The 27,401-nt window shown below is 41.6% G+C and overlaps 1 protein-coding gene across 1 annotated transcript in view; it reads left to right on the top strand.

The window, feature by feature from the left end:
- The window catches only part of gli2a (GLI family zinc finger 2a), an 89,808-nt gene that overhangs the window by 44,272 nt on the left and 18,135 nt on the right, over window positions 1–27,401 (top strand). Inside the window, exons 3-5 of the mRNA XM_071484420.1 lie at window positions 4,888–4,993; window positions 15,711–15,904; window positions 19,612–19,821. Of these exons, the coding sequence (XP_071340521.1) occupies window positions 4,888–4,993; window positions 15,711–15,904; window positions 19,612–19,821 (510 nt within the window). The remainder of the gene's footprint in view (window positions 1–4,887; window positions 4,994–15,710; window positions 15,905–19,611; window positions 19,822–27,401) is intronic.

Here is a 27,401-nt window from a genome sequence, read left to right as displayed (position 1 = left end):
ACCCCCACCTCTCCTACTCCTCTGCTCTTCACTTCTCTATTTTTCTCTGTGCTTCCCCCTCTGTCTCTCTCTCTCTGCCCTTTTCTCTCACAGCACGACAAAGGCTTTTTTTTTTTTTTTTTTTTGAAAATTATTCCTGGCCCAGCTTGGCCTCTGAGGGCATTATTATTATCGCTGAGTACTTCCTCTAAGACATGAGCCCACTTCACTCTCCACTTCAGCGTGGTCCTGATCAGGGGCTTCATTTGGACATAATGAGAGAGTGCATTTCCTTCTTCTTTCTCTGAGTCATGAGACTCGGAGGGGCCTTTGTTAACATCGAACACCTGGTATTGTCTTTAGTGGGAGATGAAACTGGGGCTTTCAGATGCAAACTAAAAAGGAAGATGTGGGGCTGTCCCTGCTGCTTGGCAGGATGTTTGGCAGGTCTCAAGCCTCATTATGGGGGCTAGGGGGCAAAGATATGTTCAGTCTTAAAACAAACACGTTATGAGAGATCAGAGCAGATACAGAGCCTGTAAACGACCACCAGTCAAAGTTCCTGTGGGCTGGTTTGATTCATGATATAAGATTACACTAACACAAAAGCCCCTCAGTGCACTGTGCATGGTGCACTTAAGTGAATTTTGAGCCCTTGCCACGGTTGACAAAATTAGATCCTTGTAGTAAAACATAGTCTTGTGTAATAAGGCCCAGTGACTCTTACTCATCAGACTATAACACATTTTGTGTCTAGTCATCCCAAACGTTAGTATACTGTATACACTGTAGGTAAGATATACTGTGTATACACATATCTTAACAGTTATCTATGATAAACCTGAAAGTAAGACATCTGCCTTACCGAGCGTTTCCTGTGTAAATTTGTAACTGCAGTTGCTAAGAAGGTGTTTGGAAATAGCAACACAACAAGCCCCTATTGGCGAGGGCATGTTGTTTCAGGTACAGGTGAGAGTTTGAGTAATAGATACTTTATTTTGAAGGCTTATCAGACCAAAAAACACTGACACTGCCAACAAGTTCATAGTACCATGAGACAGGATTTTCACAACTCTTGGAAGATTATCACGCTGGCCATTTCATCCTCCTCCTCAGTGTCACGTTCTCTTGTAGTAAAAGTTGAGACAAGTTGTGCTATTGTCAGCTTATGTCCTCCACACTGTTTTCGATATATGAGGCCCTGGGGTGGAGTAACCCTGCGTGCCAACACACCCAAAGGGGACATGCTGATGGTAAATCAAGAAACTGAGGCATGTGAGTCGTCACAGCCACATACCTGTTGGTATTTGTCCCTGCAGCCCAGGAAACAATGCAGCTGTCTGGGTGATGGAGGGGCCTGTCTAGCCCTTATCACCCCCACATTCAGCAGCCCCAACCTGGGAACCAGCCTATTGGGAACTTGGTGTTTGGTGCTATTTGTTTTAGTATGTTTGTCTCAACTTTTACTGAATTTTATTAATTAAAGGTATTAATTATTTAAATTATTATTTATTTACTATTTTGTGTGTTGTCCTTGTGTTTTTTTGATTATAAAGCAGGTCTAGGTTCTATATTAATACTGTGAAAGTATCAAAGCCTCAGTCCACAGAGAAATGCACACAGCCTGTATTCAGAAACTGAGCCTTAAAACCAGCCATCAGAGCTTCTGTAACTTTGTGATGTCACAATAAAGCAGTCGCTGCTCTCAGCCATGCACCAAGCCGAGCCGACCTAGCCCTACAATCCAACCTTGCAGGATTTGGTTTCTGTGAGTATACACATAGAGATGTGGTTCTTAAAACCATAAATACATTTTCTTATGGATATCAACACTTTCAATAAAACCCAGGGGAAGTGTAAAGCGTGGGACCTTAAATGAAAATATGTAGATAAATGGAAACTCTAAATATTTGATATTAGTCATGTGTCTCTACAGAGGAGGTATAAATTAATAGAAGCTGCTTATAAAAGGTTAAAAGAAAACTTGCTGAACTTTATGAAAAGGAAATCCTCACTACTTTGCACAAGTACAATGCAAAGTAATTAGGACATTGCACAAAAAATGAATTTGAGAAAAAAAGAATAGGGTCTTGTTGTCTGGCAATGTAATGATCAACTCTCCAATACAACTAAAAGAAGCTGCTGTGCTGGCCTGACTTGCAGCACAACCTGTCTTTGTCATAGTCGAGCCTCCTTGTTCAATGCACTCCACTGGAGATGTGCCAGGCAGCACAAGCAGAGGGCACCTCTCAGACAAAGCCCAAACTTCTGGCTCCACTTGTGAAACAAAGCTCAAACTCCTTTTCCCAGCTCTCACTCCCTCTCACTCATTTACTGCGGCGCCTCTTTTGGCTTTGTCGCTCACAAGTTGACTCGGAATTGGCCGCCTGTCCCGCACACAAAAGTGATGGAGGGTCACTGGCTGAGATCCAGCAGCATGGATCTTGATAGAAGCACAAAGCCCTTGGCCTTGTGAGCTCAAAGACAAGAGGAGATAAGGAGTGTGGGGCACTAGACAGATGTTTACAGCTCACTTTGGCTCAACAGAGGATTTTCTTTACTCTCTGAGTGTGTGTGTGGAGCAGCACTCTCTGATTGGTCTTCACTAAATCCCCGAATGACCAGGCCAGGTGATGGCACAAACATAAAGTTCTGCTTCACAAAAAAAAACAAAACAGAAATCAACCAATTGTGTGAAATTCTTATCTCAATCAATTATATCTGCGGTACTTTAGTAAATGTCATTGTGGCGGTGCATCACTGATGCCAGGTCCATTCAGCCTGAGTTTGCAAAAGGAAAATAATCAATGGCTTGTGATGCTGAAACAAATTGCACACCAGTGAAATGGTTAACAGTTCAGAGCTGCCTTCAGGGGAGCTCTCCTCCCCCAGTCATGTGAATTAACTAAGAACAAGACGGTACAACGTTATGATAATCGCCTCAATCACAATAACAAAAGCCTCAATCAGGGTTAAGTAGCAGTAATGTCTGTCTTTGTAACTGGCATCACCTAAAAACAACACCCAGCAGTCTGTCATAGCCTTCAGGCACAGAGTCCTGTTACACCTTGTTTTCACAGTGCTGGTTACAGCGAGTCAGGAGCCTGAAGGCACATCTCAAACAGGAAGGTGTTTAAAAAATGCAAACTTTGAAAAAAAAAGCAATAGGATATTATAATTGCTGTGATTACAATGGCAAACACTGCACTTTAGTGCAAAACAATATAACTTTTCCCATAAATGATTTTTTCATGCAGATGGAAAAACCACTTACCTCAATGGCAGGCAAAGAACAGAGAGGTGTTTATATCACATTTCTTTTGTTTTTCAGTCCTATAAACTTAAAACTCCAAGATAAATTTAGCATAATGTGAAAAATCATTAGGAAGTGTTGGGATTCACTAACAGTAGCTTAACAGCAGTCAAAAAAATTGCAAAGTACTGCAAAGCAGAATTGAATTCAAAATGAGTGAATAAAACTACTTCCGATATTGAAAAACCTAAGGTAGGCTAACACATGCACAGAGCTCCAGGATGGAGTGGAGCACTTTAATCCAGCCATGTCAACAAACATGCTAACATTTCGACTTAGTGGCTGCAGGTCATGTCATTTATATACAGGAGTTGGCAGGTTGGCTGAAACGTTAGCATGTTTGTTGACATGGCCAGAATCAAGTGGTAAAACTGAGACTAGTCAGCTTTGTCCTGTAGCTCTGTGTGTGTGCCACCTTTTTACAACTGGGTGTTCAACATTGGAAATATACTGTATGACTTTAGTTTAGCACCACAAACACAGATACTGTGAAGGAGCATCCTTTCAAAGATTTAACTGTGAAAGAAACTAGTATTTCTGAAAATACTTGAAAAAACAGGGGTGGTGAGTGAGAGTTGTTGTTCTGATTGAATTAGTACTATAGGGATGTAGGGTATGCTGAATGAACATCGGACTTCAACAGCCTCAGTATGTTTGTTCATGGCATATTATGGCCTCGCATTAGTGTGAAAAGACGCATCTATTTTCACGCAGTCTCAGTCATTTCATCAAATAGAGATAATGATCTGCTCTCACTTAGATTTGACATTTAACCTTGGTGGCCTCTGCTCCCAGGTCATCGCAGCTTTCCTGAGCCATGTACAGCAAAAGAATCCTAATAGCAACCAGGGATCAACCCAGGGGAGCTGAATTGCTTGATGTTCTGTCTCTGTTCCCCCACAATGTGGAGACAGACACACACACACACACACACACACACACACACACACACACACACACACACATACTCAGAATGCTTCCAAAGTGATTCTGCATTGCTGTTTTTGGTTTATTTCCTGCATCAAATATGTGAAACTTTAACATATGAAACTCGAGAAAATTAGTCGGCATTTTGTCTATGATTACAGCGCCCATCCTTCTTCAATCAGTATAATAATGTCTCCTACTCAGTCATCGTAATGACAGTAATTAATGAAGATCGGCTGTGTTGTTCTAATGAGACTTCCCTCAAGCCACCAGACCATTTATGGCAGGAAATGGTGGATTCGTGCATTCTTTGTCTGACACATAAAAACACGTTCATTGTTGTGTAAAACCTGCTCTGGTCTTGTTGGATAGAGCGAGTCATTAATGAACATACTGTTCTTGGAGCAAAAGCCACAGACAGTGTAGAAGGTTTCAATTACTGGTGGATTACAGGAACTGTAAAATGGTATGGTTGCATCTCATGCTGCGTCGCCGGCGCTAGTCAGGAACTGTATTTCAGCCTTAATATTTGAATGTCTTGTTCTGCATTATTTCAATCCTCTTCCAGCTTTAAGAAATGTGTCACTGTCATCATTCACTGTGTTCGTTTCTCTGTATTTTGTTGCTCTTAGTGTCTGACTTTTTTTCTCTCTTCTTTGTGCTCACAGGTGCCCACCACCTCTTCCCTACGTTTCATGCACCCATCCCAATCGACATGAGACACCATGAGGGGCGGTACCATTACGAGCCACACCCACTTCATGCAATGCATGGGTAAGTATTGTTAGATTTAAATAGTTACTCTGAAAAATATTATTAAAATTCACAGAAATTCATTTTAAAGCTCCCATATTTAATTTTTTCTGTGTTTCATTTGAAGTGTTGAACTCCATATGAAGATATATTTATGGTTTTAAGATCCAAAAACCATCTCAGTGTAGTTTTACATCTCCTCTCTCAGGCTTCTCTCTGGAGCTCTATTAACAACAGGTCAGTGAGCCAATCAGAAGAGGTTGGATGGTGGGTCCAGGTGGGTGGGGCTTGAGGCATGGCTGAGAGCGGTGACTGAATTGTTGTGACATCACAAAGTTCAAGAAGTCCTGACGGCTGGTTTTAAGGCTCAGTGTCTGCATGCAGGCTGTGTGCATTTCTCTGTGGACTGAGGCTTTGATACTTTCACAGTATTAATATAGAACTAATATAGAGACATGGAATTCTACTTTTATACAATATGGGACCTTTAAGTTCTCGTTGAGATCCCCAAATGTATATATACACCAAATGTATGAGGAAATGTGTATAAAATTATGCTCAAGATAAATAGACATAAATAACATTTCCAGTTAATTTGATGGAAAGCTGCATCATAAAGCTTCAATGACAAGCTGAAAAAAGCTGATACAATACAAATATACTGTATATAAATGATACAGTGTGGAAGGAGATGATTTGTCTAACATTAAAGCCAATGAAGAGGAACTAAAATGAGAAAACTGAAAACAACAACAACAACAAAAAAAAAATACTTTCAACTTCTTTTTTCATTAAATTGTCCTTTATAAGGAACAAACAAAAAAAATAGTCATAGAGAGAAAGAGTCTCTCTCTACTATCACTCCATAATAATGGCAAACAATTCCCCACATTATCATAGCTCATTCTAACATGCAGGGATGACCATTTCCTTTGCTGAGACACCACTTTGTCCACTGAAACCACGACATGATTCTTTTTGAAAATTACTTTTAGAATTACATTTACATTTTTTTTTATGTTGGCAAAAAAATTAATAAAAAAAATAGAAACCACCCAGTGCTAACAGAACCATATGAAGGTCAGTTTTTCCTTTTCGCAAGTACTCCATCCTATTTGTCAGCACCAGCACTGGAAAAACACTTCCTGTGTTGGAGCTTCACTGAGAGAGCCCCGTTCAAACACATCAAAGCCAGACAAGATACACAAAGCAAGAACGAGACAGATATGAAGGGAATGAGTAGAGACAAGCCACGTTTGCACCAGTACAACACACTGTTAACATTTCCTCTCCCAACATTTCATGGTTTGGGACTTGGAGAGCTCTGTTGTGCTGGCATCACCCAATAACAAGGTGCTCTGCCAAGACACTTTGTGTCTAGTAGAACAACTCTGCTGAGAGAAAACCTAGTGAAAGACAGTGTTCGAAGAAGAATACAGATTCTTCACTAAAGTAAAGGTGGCAGCAAATCTAATTGTAAAACCCTTCTGAGAAACACTTAACTGCCCATTAAAGGTCCCATATTGTATAAAAGTAGATGTCCATGGCTTCTTTGATTATAAAACAGATCTAGGTTCTATATGAATACTTTGAAAGTATCAAAGCCTCATCCACAGAGAAATGCACACAGCCTGCATTCAGAAACTGAGCCTCAAAACCAGCCGTCAGGACTTCTGGAACTTTGTGATGTCACAACAAAGTCAAAGTCATCACCTCTCTCAGCCATGCCCTGGACCCACCATCCAACCTTGTAGGATTTGGTTTCTCTGAGTGTTTACCTGAAATCTGCTATATTTTTATATATTACAGTCAGCCAAGAAAGGTTCAGATCCTCTCTTCTGATTGGCTGACTGTCCTGTTGTTACCAGACCTCCAGAGAAGAAGCCTGAGAGAGGAGATGTAAAATTACAATTATTATTACAGAGATGGTTTTTCACTGAGATGTTCTTAAAACCACAAATATATCTTCATATGGATATCAACACTTCAAATAAAACACAGGGAAAATGTAAAATATGGGGTCTTGGGTAGAAATATGTCAAATTTATTTTACACACTTATATACACATATACTTTACTTAAAAATAACATTTCATTTTAGAAGCAATAACTTATATTGGTTTGCATAAGTAGGTTGGTTGGGCTTGGTCTTGCAACTTCTGTCCTTACTTGACCTAAAAAAGAAACACTAATTTATTTTCTGACTCTATTAATGTGGTATTAGCATACAAGTCTGGCCTTCTTAACATTGCCGGGCCTTCCTGTGCTTATCTCAAATATTCAAATCCAGGAAGGGAACCCAGGAGGAATATCAATAGAGGTTTTGTGAGAACTGTGCTGTTACATTTAAATTCAGCAAGATCAGGTGATACACGGTGCAGGCAGAGCTATTCATCACCTGCGAAGTGAGGAAAAAAAATTTGGGGCTGTACACACAGTTTGTTTTGATTAATGTTTTGTGACACTGACAGAGTGCTCCCACTAATTCATCAAGGCCTCTATCTAGCTGTCGTTTCCACAACCTGCGCCAAATTCACCTGATTACTGTGTGTCGCTGCAGCAAAATGGAGCAGGGCGTCAGCGCAGGGCGCCTGGTGGCAGCACTTTTTTGTCTGAAAGATTGTGCTAACAAAATACAAACAGATGCATACAAACAGTGATGAGAGGTGCTTCGTCCTCACAGTCTGTATGTAACATAATGAGGGCTGGTGGCCAGTCTGTCATAGCTGTCGTGACGCAGATTCTGCAGTAATTACTGCCATGTTCCCTGACTTACCATGTAAGGACTGATATAGGATTGAATAAGCCAGTTTTCATTCTTCATATGTAGCATTGCATCTAAGTGTAACCTTGGTTACAAGTCATTTTCTGACTGTCTTTACAGTTTCTCACTGTTTAAGGCATTTAAATTAAATTAAAATGCCAGGTTAGGGTTAGGTGATTCATCTCATTGCAAATTATGACTTCAAATCAATATCACGATTATTTCAAACTTTTTACAATTAATGAACAATCAATATGAGATGTTGTTGTCAATGTGAAACCCACTAAGCTCCATAGTAGCAATGTGAGCCATGTCCTTCGTGATATAACATGCAATGGCACCAGTTATTTATTTCCATCTTCTTGAATCCTTTGCATATTGTGTGGCATTTGTGAATGCTGGTGTTAGCAACAGCTGCTTTGTGGAAGCCACTGTGGCACTTATGTGTCTCTGTTTATAAGCTGCCACATCGTGACTAAACAGTGTAGTATTTTTTAAAGGGGACAGTTGAGTGTAACCATTGGGGAAATCATTGACTAACATGAGAAAATGAAGTCAGCGTGAGGTTCCAAATGTTTTTTTGTTTTTTTGTAGAAAGCAGCAATGGAGACAGGGAGAAATGCAGGGAGAGACTTACAGTCAGACTGCCAGGTCGTCCCCTAATGGTTTCCATTAAATGCCATTCCTATTGCACATTGTAGGAACTGTGAAGTAAGAAATTGTGTGGTTCTCCGCAATATGCAGTAAATGCTATTTCCCTAAATGTCTCAGTTTGCTTCAAACGAGTGAAGTACCAGAAGACAATATCTGAAGGGTGATGTGCTTGTTAGGAAGGGCCACACCCAAAAATGGGTCCCCCATCTCTCTCCAGGTATTCTGTCTTTTGCACAACTTTGTAGCCACAGTGCAATAAATTGTACAGGAATGCAACACAAACTTTCTCAAACACAGTCAGTTGTACACAATAAGTGGCAGAAATAGTGGTGAGAGGAATGAAAAGTGAGAACTTGAGAGACTTCTTTTGAGAGACTGCTTTTTCACCTTTGCTATCTGGACAGTTGCTGCATAAAGAGGGTGGTGTCAGAAAGGGTTTTCAGCCAATCCAATAAAGGTTCAACAATCCAACAAGAACATACTGAGAACTTTCCGCCTCCCTCCTCATCAGACAATAGTTTTCAGCATTACCCAAGGCTGCAGTGTCAGAAGACAGAGCATTTTTGCATTTCCATCTTTCAGCACATTTGTAAACGCTTGATGCAGGATTCAAAAGTAGCAACCTACCAGCTGTGGTCTCCCTGCTTTTCACGAAAATAGCATACCAGAGAGAAGAAACGTGCCATATCTGTCTCTGGAACACATTAGGATGAGTCTCTCGTGGGATGACAGAAGAACTTAGATGTAGAAACAGCATTTATACGCTGTTTGTTGCTGCAGTATTGTGGAGTCAGGCATCTTCTGTGCAAACCCACAAACCAGGAAAGCCAGCCACCGTGCCAACATGTTTGACCGGGTAATTAGCATCCAAAATCCAACCTTCCGCTCCCAGAACCTCAACGACAACGCAACGGATGAGAAAAACAGATCCCCCGCTCATTCCACAGCCCGTATTTATGCTTTTTGGGAGGCAGTTGGGGGGCAAATTGCAGCACTGAAAAGTTGAAATATGCCCAAGGTTTTTGTCTTGCAGAGCTGCGGCCTACACCGCCCCTGTACACAAACAGATGTGGTCCCACTCACCAGGCAGTCAGCCCGCTCGGGCCCCGCAGCCCCACAGCTCGGAATGTGTTGATTAAATAAAGTTTACAGATCAGCCATTTTGGTTGATGTTGTTTTTTCCTTTCATTGTTTTGGTTTGGTTAACATGTAAAAGGGGAGGGTGGGAAGACGGGTGGAGGGAGGGAAGTTGGACTGGGGGGGGGCTCAAATCCGACGACTGGTTGTCAGTGGTTTTGACAGACGTGTAGTTATCCTGCATTGTTGCTTGCTGGCTCCAACCCCAGCTCATCGTCATGGCTAATGTTTGAATTTGGATGCTCCACCGAAGTACAGCCAGAAATGTGCTGCTCCAAAGACAAGGGACCTATTAATTAAAAGACTGTGAAGTTGCAAGTCAATAGCCTGAAATTTTCACGCTTTATTGCACGGTCTCAACATAATTTCCTTGCACTCAAAAAAGACCAAATGGTATGTGACAGCAGTGGAGCTGAATAATGGATAATTATCCTGTGTATAATCCCATCTCATTTAAGAATATTATCCCATCGTCTGACATAGTTCTGCTGGGCCCCTCCCTTGTACACAGTCTTTGCTTCCCAGGGAGTAAAGTATCAAGTTGTGTCCAAATCCTCAGCATCCTGATCAGGGCCCCAAAAACAACTAAGGCAGGATCTTAGCATGTCCCCTGTGGGGTAGCATGGTGATTTATCTTGATCACCTTGGCTGCTCAGAAGTACAGAAGGGAGTGTGTCACATCATAATTCATCCCACCCTGAGCCAGTAGGGAAAATGCCAGAGAGGCAAATACTAACTTCTTGGTTAGCGAGGAGGGCAGGGAGGCAGGCAGACAGACAGAAATGGAGCTGGAGGTAGGAGTGTCGCTGTATCACCTTACTTTGAAAACAGGTTTCTTGGGCAGCATCTTGTGGCAGTGGAAATGGATAATTTTCAAAGTCATTGTTTGCAGAAAGACCCACTTAAACTTTGTGATATCGCAGTATATTAAATACAAGCGAAAATTATCACACCAATACAATCAGTTTTCTCCATAGTTTTTTAGGGGGTCCCATTGTATGAGGGACAATAAAAATTATAAGTACAAGGCAATGAATGAATCAATTAATGCAGAAATAAATGCAAATTAAAAATGTTGGTAATGAAAAAATGCTATTTCTGTATTTTTACATTTATTTAATCATTTCTGCATTTATTTATTCATTTCTGCATTTATTTATTTATTTCTACATTTATTTATTTCTATATTTATTTATTTCTATATTTCTGTGTCTCTATGTTAATTAGGTGGATGTTGCTACCTCAGTCTAATTGGTTATAGTAATTGGATGGATCTGCTACTTCTGCCTTGACTGGTACATAGGAGCGTTGCTTCTTCATCTCTTCAGACCTCTTTAGTGGCTTTTTTTTCATAAAGCACTCAGCAACAAATCTAGTCACTTTTGGGACAAACCTTAACTATTTTCCATAAAGCAGAGTTGTAGTACTTCCCCGTGAGAGGCACCTCTCTCTGATCCACGGCTTTTAGATTGAAAATTCCAGGGGTAGCTTTTTAGTCTGGATAGGCAGAAACTTTTAGAAACAATTGCACAGACACCCACATTCACTCCCTGATTGGACCTTATCAGTCACGCGGTATCCTGATTGATTCGTCACACTCCCATTACGTTCACGTGACCCTTTTCCATGACTGCCTTATGCTCTAACTTTTTCCATTGCCGTTCTTTGTTTGTAGTTTTCTGAAAATAAGCAGAGTGCATGCCCAGTGCACGTGAATAATCACACATGTATGCATTTTCAGGCGTGTTAATATGGACGTAGATTATTTCGGGTTCGGAGCTAAACACCGTCTGGACATAGATCATTTTCATTTTAAGTTGAAAATGGATGAGTGTGGTCATAGCTTCAGAAAGGCTCGGACACAAGGTCAGCTATCCTTAAAACAACTTTTGACTAATTCTAACCATTTTTGCAATGTTTTTGCAACCTGTTTTTCAATGTTGATGTTGGTACTACACATGATAAAATTCAGAAAGAAGACTGAATTTTTATATCACATTTTTCTTTCCCTCACTGCTCACCATGCCGTAATCTGCCCCTGCCAGCAGTCTAATGTACATGCTCTCTGGTATGCACTTACTCACAGGGTTACTCATATTCTCAACAAGCTGTACCATGTCCAAATCACTTTTTCTCACAGAGGAGTTTTAACAGTGGAACAACAGAGAGCATGTAATCACACAGTACAGAACACAGAGACAAATAGCAATTACCTCGTTGAAAGCATGTCATCCACTGACTCACATTGGCTTCTTATCCCTCTCTCTGTTCTGACTACTGTATTATCCTCACCAGGACAAGCTCCTGACACTTTCTTAGTCTCTTTCCAACAGGGCAGCCACCCATAGTGTTCAGGTATGATGGAAGTTTGTTGAAATGGCAGCTGCTTATTAAGAGACAGGGTTCTCCCAGGGCTCTGAGGCTTCCCATTCAAACTCTAACTGAAACCTCTGGAGGACACACCGACTTCAAGTAACATCTTGTCAGAAGAAGGGTGGGTCAACAAGGCCTCAATAATGCTAACTGCCAGACAAGGCTATGATTTACCATCTCCTGACAGGCAGCAGCAGTAAATTTCAGCCTTTTATCAAGGCCTCATATACACTGTTGGTCATTTGAGTGATATACTGCAGCTTGAGTGGTGTATGTCGACACGCTAGTTTGCTATCAGCCGAGAAACAAATGACTATTGTTGATGGATGTAGGTTTTAAGTAAAATGTGGGAAAATGGTTTTGTTAGGTTGAGCATGCTCTTTATAATCAAAACCAATTCATACTTGAAGTTCTGTTTATATTTTTATTCTTTCAGGGAACATCTGTGAAGCACATTGAGGAAGTTCAAGATAGTGTGGTTCATATTATCTCATTACAAAACATCATGATACTAATTCACAAGCTATTTTTGATTTGCTTTAACGGACAAGGCTGATGATGAGGCAGGAATGAGTCTGAAAATATTGAAATTAATTTTTTACACTTCCTGTTCCCTCATACCAAAGCCTAACAAGTATACTAACTATACTGTACTAACAAGTATTGCCTTTGTAGCCAAGGCTGGATCCTACTGTGCTTCACTGCTGCCAAGAGGACATTGATTAACCACACTGTTGTCCTGCTTTACATGTTCCTTCATTACCATGAACACACACTGTAGTTTATTTAATGTCATTCCTGCATAAACTGTCCTGCCACCAGAAATACTCACGAGTAGCCCAAAAGTGTATTAATCCACAGCTGAAAATAGTCATCATGCACTATTTCCTCCTGTTTGAGTGATGTTTGTTAAAGCCTACAGCACCCAGCTTTACATATCCTTTTTAAAATATGGAAACTATAGTGATTGATTGCTTTAGGGATTCAGGAGGCACCAACAGGGTAGGGAAAGTATTGACAGATGGACTAACACTTTTGGATCTTTTAGTGGGATTTGTTGACAATAATAAAATTATACAATAATTCCAAAACACAGCATTTTCTGACTATACAAAATATTAGAGCAACACACTAATTCATGAAACTTAAACTATTTTCTGAATAAAATCTGGTACCCATTGATGCATAATTGAATCAGTATTAATTCAAGATGGAGGTCATGATGAAACATGCAAAGCAGATTCCTGCATTACACTAGGCAGGTGTTTCTAATATTATATTATTGTATTTTAGTTTTATAACTTAGCTAAATGCTGGGAATCCCAGTGTGCAATTACTTAGCTGAGCTTTGAGTCGCAGCCTCTGATAAGAAAGAGGGAGCCAGCACCAGTGCCAGTTTACCCAGGTAGTCCATCAGTGAAGCACCCAAGCACTAATCTGAGGCGGCACTGCCAAGATCTCTGTATGCTGCTTAAAGGCAGACGGAGGGAAGCGTGTTTTTGTGTATGGAGCGTCTGTTTCTTCTCACTTCTCCCCTCCTGCCCAGAACAGAGGGCTCTTTATGGTTGTTTGTAGGGGAAGAGTGGGTCTGACGGCAGAAAATTGGCTCTCAGACAAGGCCAGCAGTCTGCAGGCACTTACTGGAAATGGAGCGAGGGTCAAGGCTCTGGGTTGGTTGGCTCGGCATGACCTGGGCAGGGCCGGGCCGGGTGCAGGTTGGCGTCCGCTCAGAGACAGTGAAAGAAAGACTGAGCGAGGAAACTCTGAAGGGCGGATGGAGTGCAGAGGTACTGCCAAGCATGCTCGCGAGGCATGCTAACTACAACCTGGACCAGTCACACTCATTTCATCAGAGTCAAATGATTGATGATGATGAACACTTTTTCTTTACTAAAACAGTAAAATAGGTTCAAGATTTAAGCTTCTTCTGAATGATGACATTACTGACCTTAATGCATAAATTTTCAGTACTGGTCTTGGTCTGAGTGTAAATGAGTAACTAAATGTATCATGTATCACATTGATTCCAGTCCATAGATCTTTTTCTTACGCACACACACATACGCACACACTGTGTACCCAGCATGCAGTCAATGCTGCCAAGAATCAAAACCACACATATAAACACTCATTTGTTCACAGCAGCCATCGAGCTGCTAAAGTGGCAGCTTTAACAGTGTTTGCTCTCAGTGACTCATAAAGACAGTTATTTTGTTATTTTGTTATTTTCCATTGCATTATATTGTTGTATGTTAGTGTCAGTGTGGTCATATTTTTCAGTAAAAGAATTTTGAAACAGATTGAAGTGAAGAAAATAAACAGATTATGATACAGAGTTTGCTAACTAGTGTGTAATCTTTGACAGATTTCAGTCTAACATCATTTAATATTTACTGTGACATCATTTCATCATGTGTTACTCAGCCTCACTGTGGGAGGGAGGCCTCGGCCCTACTGACAGCAGCGTAGTGAGTTATTACTCTGGTCATTTCTGCTAAAGGGAGGACCCGTTTGCTTTCATAGCTTTCTCAAGGTTTATAACACATCAGCATTTTGGCATCTTCTTACACTGGAAAGTGGTGGTGGGCACGCGAGTTAGGACAACTAGTGTAAGAACCATTATTTATTCCTATATTTATTTATTTACAATTTACAATTTACAAATTTACAAATTATATAATAAAAGAAAGGGATGCACGATGCATACAATGATGACAGAATTAATATCACATCCACACGAAGTTAGTAGTATACAGATGTTATTTTTCTTTTTCAGTGCATTGATATCAGTGCTCAGTATTGGCTGATACACGAGCTCAAGAATCAGAATCAGTATCAGGAAGGAAAATAATAGTATGAGAACATCTCTCATCTTGACTGACAATTTATTAGTATTAACACAGGGATATGACCTCACTCTGTCATTCAGCCTTTTCTCTGTTAGTCATCATTTCTCCTGCCTAAGAGCCTTTCTGACGGCTATATTTCTACCAGGTGTTCTTACCACACACAAAGGGAACATCAGCCCGCTTCTCAGAGCTGAAGCACACCAGGTCGACATAAATAGCAGTGCCCCTTCAAAGGGTCGTGCCACTGCCAGCGGCCAGCAGACGTTTTTATCTAGAGTTCAGTGCCTCGGGCCTATCAAGAATTACAACACCCACTTGTCTGCGACTCTGCAAGCAGAGCTGGTAATTACCTCACAGAGATGACAAATTTACTGTATAGCCTGGAGTGACCAGCAGGCTGTCGTAGAACTTCAGGCGAGACTTTTCTTTCTTACAGGCACCCACTTCAGGTCTTGAGCATCAAGTTTCACTCTGTTATCAAAGATCATGTAATACCTGATGGGCGAGACCCTGTAGTTTTGCCCAGCCAAACAGAGAGAGAGAGTATGCTTTCTTGTAGCCGTGAAGTTTGGTCTTGACTTGTCTGTAGCTCTGGGGGCTAACAGAACAAGGTGAACAAAAGGGGATTATTATGTATTGGCTGTGGGACTGGGAAGGGGAAAGGGTGTAAGTGGACTGAGAATGCACACTTTAGTGGCATAACATAAGTTAAGGCTTGTCTGCAAACATACCAACGAACACCACTCATGATAATAATCATGCAAATAATACAAGTAATCAAATTAAGACAAACTGTGTCCAACCAAAAATCTCCCACCATCAGTTTTTCTGTTTATCTATGATCCTTATCCTCCATCCCACCCCAGCCCTTCTTTGTTAATCTCTCTGCATCCCTTAGCTCTCCACCTTCCTCCTCACATCATTTATTTAAATTTGTCTCATTTTCACTCCCTCTCCACAGACCTCCAGGGCTGACGGGCAGTCCAGTCATCTCAGATATTTCCCTGATCCGTCTATCGCCCCATGCGGCGGCTGGAACGGGTGAGTCACCGTTCAGCCCACCACATCCATACGTCAGCCCCCACATGGAGCACTACCTACGCAGCCCCACCCTCTCCATGATCTCAGCTGCCCGAGGGCTGAGCCCCGCTGAAGGTGAGATTTACCCCACACTCCAGCTTTGAAGAGCCACCAAGATGTTGTTTAATAATCGAAGTCGAATAATAGAAGTTTAATAATCTCGGATTTGATGTTGAACACCACAGCAAAAGAAAAACTTCTGAAATACAAAAAGTGGGACAGCAGTCTTATTGTGCTGTTGTGTACCAAGATTAGGAAGACTAATGATTGTTATTTCGAACATGTATTGAAGAGAGACACACAACAAACATTTTGTGAAATAAAAATTTGTAAGGAAATGTCTATAGTCTGTTGTAGCTAACTATAGAAGCTATTCAAGCCAGCTAGCAGCTACTAAATTTCCCTGCTAAAGTACACTTGTTAGATGTTATTCAATTATTTGAAACTTATTTGAAACAGTTTTAATAGAACAAATCTTTACGTGTGTCACTTGAGTTACACAAAGTTTGGTGAAAGTTTTCTCACAGGGTTTGTGAAATGGTTTTAGTGAGCTAAAGCGCTCGTCTGGATGGAGGCTCATTTCATTTTAAAACAAAAAAGTTTCATTGTGGACGAAGCCTTACAATTTATATGCTGTAAGCTGTTCACTATAACCCAAGTCTGTGTCCTTGGCTGGAGCCCAGTGCAAAAACAAAAACAAAAAATACTCTACACATTCCCCTACATAAAATACTGAGGCACACCTTTCATTACGCATGTTATGGTGTTTTTGCATGTGTGTGCATGCTGTTGATTTGTGGGTGTGTGAGGCATATGCTTTGTGGTACAGACAACCTTCCTGCACATTTGTACGTATGTTTTGGAAACCATGGAAATTAGTACAGACAAAAAAAACACAATGAGCCCCTGAACTATTAAGTTCACTCGATGGCTGAACCTGTCAAACAACAGGTCAGGGTTGAGAGGAGCCACTGGTCTGCACCTAGAACCAATAAATCACTAAGCACACACTGCTGGCAAGTCATACCTCCCAGCCTTTCAAGAGAAGCAATGCAGAAGAGATGCTGTCATTGATAAAGTGTCAGGGAAGCATGGCACCAAGTGGAGGGCACTCTGCAGCTCTGTGGAACATAAATAAAGTCTGTGGAAGCACAGAGCTCAGCGGAGCATGTATAAATCTCTGATAGGGATACCTGGGTGCCAGGCATGTGTCCAAGGTTGCCTGTTAATATATTGTTGTACAGGGAAGAAGCACGTTGTAATACCTGTGTAGTACGTTCACAGGTACTACACAGGTGTTACAAAGCAGTAGCATTCACTCTTTAGCCAAACTAGTGCTTGGTCAACCACTTTGGTGCGTAATTGATACTACATTAAAGTGCCAAGTCTCTGATTTAATTTCTGTAGGTTTGATATCAATATTGAAAGAACTGTGTGATTTCTTTTAACACATAGTCTAGTGCCCAAATTTTAAGGGTTCAAAACAAATTCAGTATCCATTCAGTAGGAACGAGCTAAAGCATAGTAGGGCCTGAAGGACAAAAAATGTGTAACTGTCCAAATACTTGTGCTCTGGACTGAATATGGTCCCCTGAGGCTCAATGCTGCTGAACAACGAGGGTGACATTTGTGGTTTTAGCTGAAATGTCTTGACAAATATTGGATGGATTACCATGATCTTTGGTACGGACATTCATGCTTTCCTCACACTGAATTGTGATGATCAGGTAAATTTTAATTTGTTCTATACTTTAGTTTTTGACCAAACATCTGCAAAACTAAAAATCATTAAAGGAGATATTTGTTAGTTTGCTATTGCTACATAGCCAATGTTAGCATGAACAGCTGTTTACTTACCAGTTTAGAAGAAAGGTTGCGAGTTCAGCATCAAACTTTATTCCTGTACTCACCAAGAGTTGTCTCCAGAGGTGGAAAGAAAACGACCCGCCTCATCACTGTCCAATAGTGACTCACTGTAGCCTGCAATCTGCCCTGAAGATGTAGCACTGCTCACAGGTATTATAACATGTTGTATTGCAAAGTGACAATCACCAACACCTGCTCCTGGTACGAAAACCACATTCAGCAGCAGGGAAAACTATCCCCTTTTATGTCAGCCTTAAATGTACTTTTGTTTTTAGTGCAACTAGCATGCTCAATTAAGTTAATGGATATGGGAAACATTGTAGCTGTCAAATATCAGCATGTTAGTCTTGTCACTGTTGTTAGCATATTATCAAAGCATCACTGAGCTGCTAGTATGAGATGCATGAAATGTATGCTCAATACAGAGTCCTCAAAATCCCCATAATCAGTCAGTAATAACATGTACACTACTCTCTGATAAGAAATCACAATTTAATGCATTTTGTAGAGAATGACATACAGACACCACAAAACAATCAGTTAGTGTCCAAAATATCAGTTTCCTTCTCCTTTAGAGTAAACCTTTGACATTTTACATGTGGAGAGTGGAGAATGAGTGAACAAGTCAATGAGTTTATAAAACTAAGAGTTATGTTTGGAAAACAACTTTTTGTCAGGTTTTACTGGGAGCAGTGGGAATGTAGCTGCTTCACATCTCTTCCCTCTGTGGTCGTAAGTGAGGTCACACACGCAGACACAAACTGCTACTCTGCGGTGGTGGTAACATGATCTGGCAGCCATGGAGAAACCAAAGGAATATGCCTGGGTCGCTGCTGCTGCAGCACAAACAAGCTGCCTGTGCACCGTTACCTCAGCTATGGCCTAATAGGTTCTGATAGATCCAGAGTTTTAGTTTATACGTGCGTTTATGTATGGGTCTGTGTGTGCAGAGGGTGGGGGCAGGCTGTGGTTTCACTTCCCCAGTATCCCACTTGGCCCCCACCCCATGATACCAACCCCCACTTCCCCTGTTTCCACCAGCATGCATATTAAACCACCATCGGTCCACACCCCTGTTCCCTCTGCACACCCACACCCACTGGGGGAGGAAGGCGGTAGAGAGAGAGCAGGAAATGGGGGAAAGGGGGACACAGGCGCAGTTAGAAGTAGGAAAGAGGAAAACCAATCCATCTCTCACTCTTACACTTTCTGACATTTTTAAACGTGGCTTTACTGGGTGCAGGTGTTAACACATTTTACGTCACTATTACCTTTACACATGCAGCATTTAAGGTTTCCTCAGCATTATGAGTGTGTGTGTGTGTGTGTGTGTGTGTGTGTGTGTGTGTGTGTGTGTGTGTGTGTGTGTGTGTGTGTGTGTGCGTGCCTGTGTGTGTGTGCATCTGTGTGCATCTGCACTTTGCGTATGACTTCAGCCTGTCAAGCTTAATGTATACACAACACAAGAGAGGTGCAGGAATTTGCTCTGCAGCCCCCCTCTGCCCTGCTCCTTCTCTGCCTCCGCTTCCTTTACTCCCTAGAGATATTTTCCTATTACCCAGCAAGCCTCAAAGACATCAGACATCTTTTATCAAGAACCTCATGCCCCGGGGCATGCACGCGAGCACAAATCTTCAAATCTGTAAAAGCAGGGTATTCACCTCCTCCATTCAGCTCTGCTGCAGCCTTTCTGTTCTTGTCTTTGTTTTTGTCATTCTGTCAGAGGGTGTCTGTGAATCCTGTATTACTTCACTACAGGAAAATAAAATCAGGATGTATTTAGCTCTGCTTCTCTGACATGTCTTCAGCATCACATCACAGGGTTATTATGACAGTTTTCATTCTGTAATATTGTTTTATAGGAGAGGGGAAAAAAAGCTAACCTGTTCTCCCTCATATCCTCTTTTCTGCCTCAGTGACCCATGAACACTTGAAGGACCGTGCCCTGTTTAGCCTCCCCCCTCCTCCACCGGGGGCCAATCCCACAGAGTACTACCACCTGATGGCCAGCGCCAGTCAACGAAGCCCCTATGGTGACCTGCTGGTGCAGAGCAGTGCAGCCGCCGCCGCAGCCGCAGCCGCAGCCGCAGCAGCTCATCTACCTGATTACATCAGCCCCATGGACGGTGAGGAGAGATGTTTTACTGAACCACTGAATGCATGAATCATTTATGAATTTAGATTCCAGCGTAACACTACATGTGCAGTTATATATGTAGTTAGATATTAGAATTAAAATATATGTATCAGCAGCACATGAAATTATTACACTTTAGGGGGATTTTGATGTCATTTTATCAAATCTGTTGAGATCCTTTATGGTATCTGTTTTAGCTTTCAACATTTTAGTCCTAGTTTAACACAGAATATTTGAGTTTCACTGGGAAAATCTCACTCATGAAACAAAAAAAAAATCACCAACATTGTTTCACTAGACTTGAAGTGATAGTTTGGTTATTTGACATCAGGTTGTGTGGGGTACCTGTACACAGTCAGCGTATTATCTGGAGTAGATTTGGATGGGTGCCCTCTCAGTTTAGAGAAGCAGCCAGAGCACTCACACAGAAGCTGAGCGACGTGCGGCTGTGGATGGAGACAGCTGCAAAAAAGCTCTTTACTTTGAAACTACATTTTTCTCAACTACTGAACCACAGACAAGCACATCCACGGTGCACACTGTATTACACTGCAGATCAGCTGCTTAAATCAAAAAGAGTTAAGTATAGGTGCAGCTTTTTTTGGCTTTTTTCTGTGGACTTTTTAAAAAAGAGAAAAACACATTTTTGTGGATGGCCCCAGAACATAGTTTCCTGTGCCAGTGCTCATCTACTTCCCCAAACTGGGAGCCGGCCGATCCAAATCCACTGCAGGTAATACACTGACTAACACTTGCAGACTTATCGGTCTGTTGGTCTGGATGAACTTGATGAAAAATACACAGCCCAGTCACTGTAGAGCCCAGTTTTATTTTCAGCCTTTCAGCGAGTTCCTGGCATTAATGTTGTTATAATAGTTACAGCTAATGTTTGTCATTTTAACTGGCAAAACCAAGAGTCATCGCCCATAAAATGTGAGAAGGCTGCTACACCTGAATGATCGCTCTGTGAAAATAACAAAAAGGAGAAAAACAGAGATTTGTTAGCTTTGGACATCAGCAAGTACAAGTAAAGGAGTAACAGCCAAACTTAAGAGCTATCTTGCCCTTTGTTCTCAGCACCAGACATGTTGATACCATCCTATTCTTCTTCATGTTTCTTTTCCGTGGAAGAGTTCCCCACATCAAAGCTAGTGGAGCTTTTGGACTTTAACATAGCATGGGGGCCACAGCTTGTTGAGGGTATGTAAACATGAAAAGTCCCAGGGCCAGGAGCTCGTAAAAACACATTACCTTGGAGTCTCTCCTGTTGGTGTTTGTTCTGTTATTATGAGCAACATCCTACAAAATAAATCCAGAGTAACAGTAAAAACGCAGCATGGAGAGAGTTGTGTAACCTCGGGATCTTGGTCTCTGCTCTCTTAAGCTGTTAAGGCAGGGATTAAACTCACGGACTGAGTGAGCTGTCGACAGGGATGAGGCAGGTCAACACTGAGACACAGTGGCACACAAAACTGAAAACAGCCAGGCACATGCTCAGGAAAAACATTTTATATGTGTTTGCACGCACACTCACAGAGACCAGCCTGTTTTTTCAAGCCAGTTAGTAGCTCGGCCCTCTATCAAAATGACAGTCAGGCACCAGAATAGACATTTGATTTCAGCAGCAAAATGCATCCAAGAAACTTTCAGCCCTCATGAATGGAGAACAGAAAGCGCACAGAGTGGAAAACTGTCCGTGAAAGTCAGCCTTTTCGATGCCTGATAATCAAATACTCCTCTTGGCACTGACACCCGTGCCACTCCAGGAGCCCTCACTCTTTCTTTCATTGCGTCCAACCACCCACCCAGAAAAAAAAAACAAAACTGCCTCACTGCCTTCACCGCTGCAGCGTTACGCTCCCCAAAGTCACTACCTGACAGCAATGCAGGCATCCTCATGCTCAGGTAGGAAAACACAACAGGGAGACTGAAAAAAAAACTGAATCAGATACAGGATCGCTCGCAATTAATCTTTTTAATTACCTCAATCACTTAGTTAAACACAGCGGCTCTGAGAGGGAAGGGTGAGGTGGGGTTAGGGGCTTCGCAGAAAATGTAGACCACCTCTATCTCCTCCCTCCATCCTCCCCCCTTTTCTTCTCTACCTCCAGCCAGCTCAGTGACCGCCGCTGTGCTGCCTTTGCCCACACTTGTTTGGGGAAGTTGTTTGCTCAAATAGCCACAAACCCCCCTCCTGCTCCAATGCCTCCGCACTCACTGCCACCATCCCAGCAGCTTTTATTTAGTGTTCTACCATGTCAGGAGTGATGTGGTCAGGATTGGGCCACTCTGCCAGTCTGGAGGCCCTTCCACTGCAGCCTCCCCAACACAGGGCCCATATTGACCAAAGCCAGCCAACTAATGGTCATCGCGGGCAGCCTTGGCCGGAATCAAAGACCTTATTTACTGCCAGAGCATGGGAGGAGGAGTAGTGGCTTAGGTGGCAAATATGTGTTTCATCCCTTCATGTTAGTTTTGGATGGCAGCGCAGATAAAAACCATAATAAAAATCAATTTATGCACTTGTACTCAGCAGACCCACCGCAAGAACTGGGAGCCCTCAGTGAACCCGTAGCATGGCTTCACACCCACCCCCCTCTCGCTCACTGTTTTCCCCTCTGGATAAGTGAATCGCAAAGCTCACGGCTGAACCACAAAACACTGAGCACTGCTGTGAGAAGTGTGCTGGTGGAAAAGTTGTGGACACATGCATCAGGAAAGGTTTTTTTTGACAAGGCTGCACAACTTACAGGTTCACTTATGGATTTGGGGATTTGATGTTGGGCACACCTCAAGCCAGACACTTAAAATGTAAGAATTTATCCCCCAGACATGAGGAAGACGAGATTTAAAAACTGTCACTGTTGTGATGTGTTTTTAAGTGCCACAACTACAGACTACCACAGACCGCCACTTAAAACACAAACCTACCCAGCCACATCATGGTTGGATTATTTTTCTTTCATAAGATCCATTAGTTGTTTGCTGGATTTTTCCTCCCACACTGCCATAAGACAGTGTGACAGGCAGAACTGCTAGACTAAATGGTGTTACCCGCAGTTACAAAGGCCTTGTTGAAATGCAGAGCCGATGGTGTCTATGGTGTGTTTCCACACATTAATCACTGTCTGTTATCTGGTGAAAGTGACATTGAGACTGAGAGGACAACAAAAATACATTTCCATCCAAAGACATGTTCTTAAAAAAATATCCACAAGTCATTAAATCAAGTATTGTCTTTCTTTAATGAATAAAACTGTATTCATTCAAGTATTTAAGGATCCTTTCATTTCCGTCTAAAAGAAAAAATGTCATTTCAAGTTTTCTTGAAATCCCTCATGTATGAGACTTGTTTTAAGATGCCTCTGAAATACATGGCTTTTGTATTATTTTAAAGCTGCTAAAGCTGTTGCCTGTGTGAAAACACAGTTGTTGTCCTCAAAACTTACAAACTTCTGGTGCAGGCTTGGTCATTTGCAGAAAATCTTCATATGAAGGATCTGACAAATGAAAGTACAGAGTCATAATATTGATGACTTGGCTGAGAGAAAGGACTACAGGTGTTCTGATACCATTTCTGTCTTACCGATACCGGCTCCAATACCTGAACTTGTGTATAGGCCGATACAGAGCGTACAGAGTATCAGATACCAGTGGAAAAAAAGATTTTAACAGCTGTATGGTAGTAACCCTGTACAGCTGTAATATGACATGGCTAAGGTCAAATCCTTTGCAAAACATGAAGAAGTACATGAATGCCACTGAATCTTTCCTTTTACAGTGGAGGTTTGGGACAGAATCATTTACTTACAGTAATCAAGAAGTCTGCTTACACTGTGGGTTTTTTCAGGCTTGACAACATCTCGTTTCATCATGTGTATCTCACTGACTAACGCCAGTAACAATGATTTGTTGAGTGGCATCAAGTGAGCAGTGCTGTGAAGGCTAGAGAAGCTGTGGTGCTGCATCATTTAAGACACTACAAGGAATAAAACAAGCAATTGTCATGTCCAATTGTAGTGTACATTCCCAATGCCCCATGTCTGTTGGAACAGGCCATTATCAGGCTGATATCATCTAATCTGAAGCCCTGACTCTTCTTCAAATCACAACATGGGAAAGTTCTGACCAAAGAAAGCTACATTCAGTAGTATTCAATAACTAAAATCCTTCATTTTATGAACCACCCACTTCAACTCAAGGAGAGAATTCAGGTTCAAGTCAGTGTTAAAAGACCTCTGCTTGCTCAAAGGTTAGCAAGCCATTAGATGCCATTTGTTTGTAACAGAGAGGGCTTTCCAATTACATTAGGCCATATTTACCACCACCATAATACCAAAGTACAGTAAAGTACATGTGTAAATGTTTTACACAAAGCTAGACTCAGTCTCTGTACCCCAATAGAAGTAAGGCAGAGAAACACTAATTCCTTAATTAGAAGTAATTTAAGTGTGGTTGGCATTAGCATTGGTACACCACCATTGCTCTAAGTGTAAATAAAGTAACATTATTTCACATTGGGAGGCATTCACAGGACTGTTTGTATATGAGCGAGCAGGTATGTAAGGGGTGGGTGGGCAGAGAAATATCAGAGCGGCTTACGGGAAATCGCTGAAGCCCCCACGACAAAAGCAGCAGCCAAAATAAATGTCTGCCATGCCGAGAAAAAAGAGATTTTAGTGTTGATGCAGCACAAGGAGAGAGGCCGATAGATTTGTGTACCGATGTGGCGGTGAGGAGAGAGGAGGCAGGGAGAAGGGGGTTGGGTCCCCTCAGACAGCATATACAAACACTTAACTATATGTTGGTTCATGAGCACATGTGTAGAAGTGTGTGCATAAACACACTGACAAACACAGCGGCGGCTTTGGGCTGGACACTGGGGGCTCAAAGAGGATTCAGTGCGAGCTCCCTCGCTAATAAAATTCACAGTGTTAGTATTAGTGAGATATAGCAGGGAAAATAAATATTCTCCAACGGGTGGGGGGGGTGGGGGGGCTAGGCTGGCTGAAGATGTGGAGACATGGGGCCCTGCTGGCACAAACTCAGGCTGTGGTGGGGGGTGGGTGGCTGGGTGGGTTGCCCAGCATAGAGCAGCTCCCGCTTCACCTTAGACAAGGTCATGGTGGACATGCCAAAGATTATCCACAGAGGCCAACTGCTCAGGACGTGGGGTTTGTGCTGACTGAATTTGTTCCCTAAGTAAATAAACAAAGATGATTTTAAAAGTTAAAAAAAAAAAAAAAAAACAGTAAACATATATGAGGCATTAGAGTTGTTGGTATTCAGCTCCACTGTAGTATCTACTTTTATTAAAGCTGGTGACACATTATGACCTGTAACACCACTCTGATTTGACTCCATATATTAGCAATGATGCTAACTTGGTAATACCAGGTCTGGACAGGGTCATTCTATCATAATTGGCTGCAGTCTTTTTCTGCATCATGGACACTGGTAACACACCATTGGCTACGCTTAGAAAGGTTTACAAGAGATCCTCCTCCAAAGTTGCACACATGCATCCACACAACATTAAACTATTCAAACTTAAATCCTTTACAAGAACATGAAAAGGAGGATAAGGTCACTGCACAGTAAACATCTCAAGCTATCAGAATAAAACTTAATAAACCCATTAAATAACAAGATTTCATGCATCCTGTTGGCCTGGCGCTGTTTTCAGGCTCAGGAAGAGCTGTTTTGTTCACACATTCAAGGATATTACAAGGTTTGCATTTCTTTTGGCACTGAGCTGTACTTCTGGCACTGTTTCTGTATTCAGCTCAGCAGCAGTCCAACTCAGACTGCTCATCATTCTGTTGTTGGCGTAACTCAACTGTCTTTGTTAGTTTCACTGTCTTCATGAACTTAAGAAGAGGCCACTGGATTCTCAGAAAAGTGGAAACTGCGACTGCTTTCACTCACAGATATGATATAAATCTGAATTTGAAGTTGTAAATTTGAGAATTTATTGTCTTACCTCTAAAAAATGCTTTTTTTATGCATCCACACGGGCAACGGGTTGACCATCTGTCCGTCCCATTCTCATGAACAAGATATCTCAGGAAGGCCAAAAGGGAAATTTCTTCAAATTTGGCACAAATGTTCACTTGGACTCAAGGATGAACTGATTGGATTTTGGTGGTCAAAGGTCAGAGGTCAACTTTACAGTTCCCTCACAAAGTAAGCAAGTTTTTTAATTAATTCAATAATTAATGCACTGATTGTGACTAAATTTCACACAAAGGTCTAATATGATAAAAATGACAAAAGGTCAAAGGTCAGATTCGCTGTAACTTCATACTGCTCTGCAAATACACTTTAATAGCTTTCCTTCAAAGTCTTCACTACATGCAGATGAGTGACAAATTAATGGAAAAACCAATATAAAGTGTCTCAGTAAAGTTTTGTTCCACCTTCAGCCTCCAAAACATCTTCACTGTTTCCTTGGCCTTGACTCTCCAAGTCTCTTGACTCTACTGGAGGGATGAACAACATCCCTCCAAAAGATATTCTCTCATTCTCTGTTTTGATGATTGTGGTGGAGAGCCATATTTAGTTGGGCTGAGACATGGAGACTGTGAAGTTCATCAGTGATGGGTTGATGAAGTCTTGTTGAATCACTGAGGCTTTGAAGCCCACTGTTTTGAAAGGGTCAACTTGGGAAGTATAGAATTATACAGTACACTATACACACTGTCTCCACACGTTTCTCCATAATTTATCTGTGAACTCAAATCGAAATATTTCCAAACTGAAGACAACAAGAAAGGCCCCATCTCAACTAGGCTTGGGCCAAGATCGAATAGCACGATATTTGCTGCCATAAAGAGCAGAGTCCAACCTTCATTTCACTGCTTTGCTTACTGTACACTGTACCTTGGCATGTGACAAAACACCTGAAACATAAAATACAATAATACAATTCCATTCAAAACCACCACTCCCCACCCTGCAAAAATATTAGAAATAGTGTCGTATTTGGGCTGGACTCCATCAAGCGATTAAATTTTGGATATTGCCCAAGCACAAAGCTAAATGTCATGCTCTTTAAACCATTCAGGAAGCCACTGTTCCCTCCCTCATTGTATATTAATAAGTCTGGGCAGGTATGGATGTAAACTACAACTTGACTAGTTGGTGGAGGCATACAAGCAAAAGGCAGTAATTCTAGTTAAGGTGATGATAAGTTTTTTTTTTTTGTTTTTTTTTTATTGTTCACAATGCAATGTTAGCCCACAGCCCCAGTTGTGGAGAAAAGGCTGCAGGGGCTAACAGGTCTTTATGGAGTCCTATAGTGACCCACTACATGCCAGATCCAGATCTGTTTGGGGATTAGTACAGCCCTCCAATTAAAGTGTTTTCATTTTCCACAAAGCAATTTCAGTAGTTCAGACAGTACAGGCAAATACTTAAATAATCACACACACACACACACACACACACACACACACACACACACACACACACACACACACATACTTTTTCATTTCTTTTTTTCACTGTATCAATGTGCACTGCAATTATGACTCTCTATATAAATCCAGATCCCACAATTACAACCGT

Source organism: Trachinotus anak, unplaced genomic scaffold (assembly GCF_046630095.1).
Source record: "Trachinotus anak isolate AG129_WGS33_773 ecotype Australia unplaced genomic scaffold, CSIRO_AGI_Tana_v1 ptg000001l, whole genome shotgun sequence".
Lineage (NCBI taxonomy): Eukaryota > Metazoa > Chordata > Actinopteri > Carangiformes > Carangidae > Trachinotus > Trachinotus anak.
Note: the sequence above shows the minus strand (reverse complement) of the source record. Positions and strands in the feature narration are given on the sequence as shown.